The sequence below is a fragment of the Plasmodium brasilianum genome (assembly GCF_023973825.1).
Source record: "Plasmodium brasilianum strain Bolivian I chromosome Unknown PB_00_23, whole genome shotgun sequence".
In the NCBI taxonomy this organism is placed as follows: domain Eukaryota; phylum Apicomplexa; class Aconoidasida; order Haemosporida; family Plasmodiidae; genus Plasmodium; species Plasmodium brasilianum.
Window position 1 is genome coordinate 11710 of NW_027122928.1, and position 2432 is coordinate 14141.

General features: G+C 17.1%; 1 protein-coding gene across 1 annotated transcript; it reads right to left on the bottom strand.

The window, feature by feature from the left end:
* MKS88_000341 (fam-m protein) lies at positions 1-881 on the bottom strand (the record flags this gene model as incomplete). Its single annotated transcript, XM_067219238.1, has 2 exons — positions 1-678; positions 795-881. 2 exons carry the CDS (start codon positions 879-881, stop codon positions 1-3), a joined length of 765 nt encoding a protein of 254 aa, XP_067070415.1.
* Between the last annotated feature and the right edge of the window lie 1551 nt (positions 882-2432).

The window sequence follows — 2432 nt, forward strand, 5'->3', positions numbered from 1 at the left end:
TTACTCATACATCGCTTTAATTCTGTTATATTTTTCGTTATTTCCTAAAATTTTAGGAATTACTATTACAATTATAACAACTAATATAATGATAATTGTGCTAAATGCTATTAAAAAAAAATGATATTTTGCCTGACCTAAACATCCTTCTATAGCTGACCATACACTACTTATAACTGGTAATGTTTTAATCGCATTTCCTGCTTTTTGTAATAGATCTAATCCTTGTAATATGGGTAAACCTATTCCCAGCAATAAAAAAAGTAAAAATATGGCACTTCCAAATCTGTAACTTTTAAATTTTATTTTTTTTAAAGATATATCTCTAATTCTCCTCTTTTTTTCTATAAAAGCATCATAATCTTTTTTTCTTATTAATTTTTTTTCAAAATGAAAATGTTTTCCATCAAATATTCCATTATTGTAATCTATAACTTCTGTATAGTACTGAGCTTTATTTAATAAACTTTTGTTGGATTTCGTGTTTTTTTCTTTATTCCATTTTTTATTATTAGTTATATATTTATTTTCTTTTTTATCATTATTTGGAAAAAATTCGTTTAAATATATGTTATTTGAATCTTTATCCTGTTTACATTTTGCTAGTAATCGATAATTTCTTTTGTCTAATATTCTACACTGCATAAAATTCTCACCTACAAATTTGTTAAAAGTTAACTAAAAAAAAACATTATTATTCAAATGAACAAATATTTTAATTGTAAAAAACTGTATTAATAAAAAAAAACACAAAAATTATGTATAATACAATAACATAACTAATATTATCATACCCCATCATGGTTAAAAGAGAAAATCCTCTTTAAAAAAGTAAAAGTAGTTATTATAATAAATAAGATTTGATTAATTTTTAGTTCCATATTATATATCTATAATATTATAAAATACAAACTAATGAATAAATTAATAATAACATAATATTTTTTTTTATTAATATATTTTGCTTTTTAGTAAGATATTAATAAAATATATACAACTATAATGTACAATTAAACAACTACATATAAAAAGATATATAATAATGTATTATATATTTTTTACCTAAATGTTATATAAAAACAAATTGTATCATTAAAATAAAAGAATTTGAATTCATTCATAAATATACAATATATATAATTTAACTTTTTATTTAATGCAGTATTAAATATTTTTTATCATATGAAAATATTCAGTTTATAAGCAATAGAGAATGTATAGAATATATATATGTAATACACTCCTTTATATATTAAAACACTTATTAAGGATACTAAGGAATTTATCCTGTTTGTAATACTAATTTTACAAGCATCATTTTTTAGAACAAGTATATTTTATTCTTAATAAATATTAATTATTAAAGCGTAAAATAACAAATAAAGAAAATATTTTGTGTTGTGTTAATTATAATCCATAGTTTAGTTTCCTCTTATTCATAAGCAGTTTTTTTGATATTATAAATATAATTAAAAAAATATAATTTATAATGTAATATCTAATTTACGAGGAAATATATTCATAAAGAAATCCAAGAAATAATTTCTTATGATTATGCATTTATTTTTGTAAATTATAATTTTTATAATTAAGTCACTGTTTAATTGTAAATAAAATATTTTCAAATTTATCCATTTTTTTTTTTTTTTTTTCCTTATTAATTTATATTTTGAATATTGTAATTCAATTAGAAAAAAAGAAAATAGTAAAATTACAAGAGAATTATTCCTTACATATACGCGTATAGGTAATTTTTTCATGTAATAACATATTTTAACGAATTATAATAATACTTTATATTAAAACAAAAAAATTATTATTTCTTCGTAAATAATTAATGAAACGTTCATTGATGTAATAAATTTTGTAATATATATAAAGAAAAATATATTTATAAATGTATAATAAAGTTTTTATTTTAATATTTTTAAAAAATACACTTTAATTAAAATGAAATAATTTAAATTTATTCTTAATTATACTAGGTATATTATTAAATTATTTCATCGAGTGTACTAATTAAATAGTATTTTTACAAATCCTTTTCTTAATAAACTAAGGGAAAAAAATTGTATTCCATATTATTTTGAAATATTGAGTTCCCATAAAATATACAACATATAGAATACATATATAGTAGGTTTATCTATTATTAAAATATTAATTACAAATTTGATAGATATTATCCTAATAACAATTAAATATTATAAACATTATATTTCACGACTTATTATTAAAAAAAAATATCAATTATTATAACAATATAATAATAAAAAAAAATCAACGAAAAAAAATATAATTATATGTTTCTTAAATTATAACATATGATCCAATTACTCCTTGAATTAATATATTATTTTTTTAGCGTATAATATATTTAAAAAATTAAATTTATTTTATTCTACCTAATATATGATTTAGTATCTATTTTA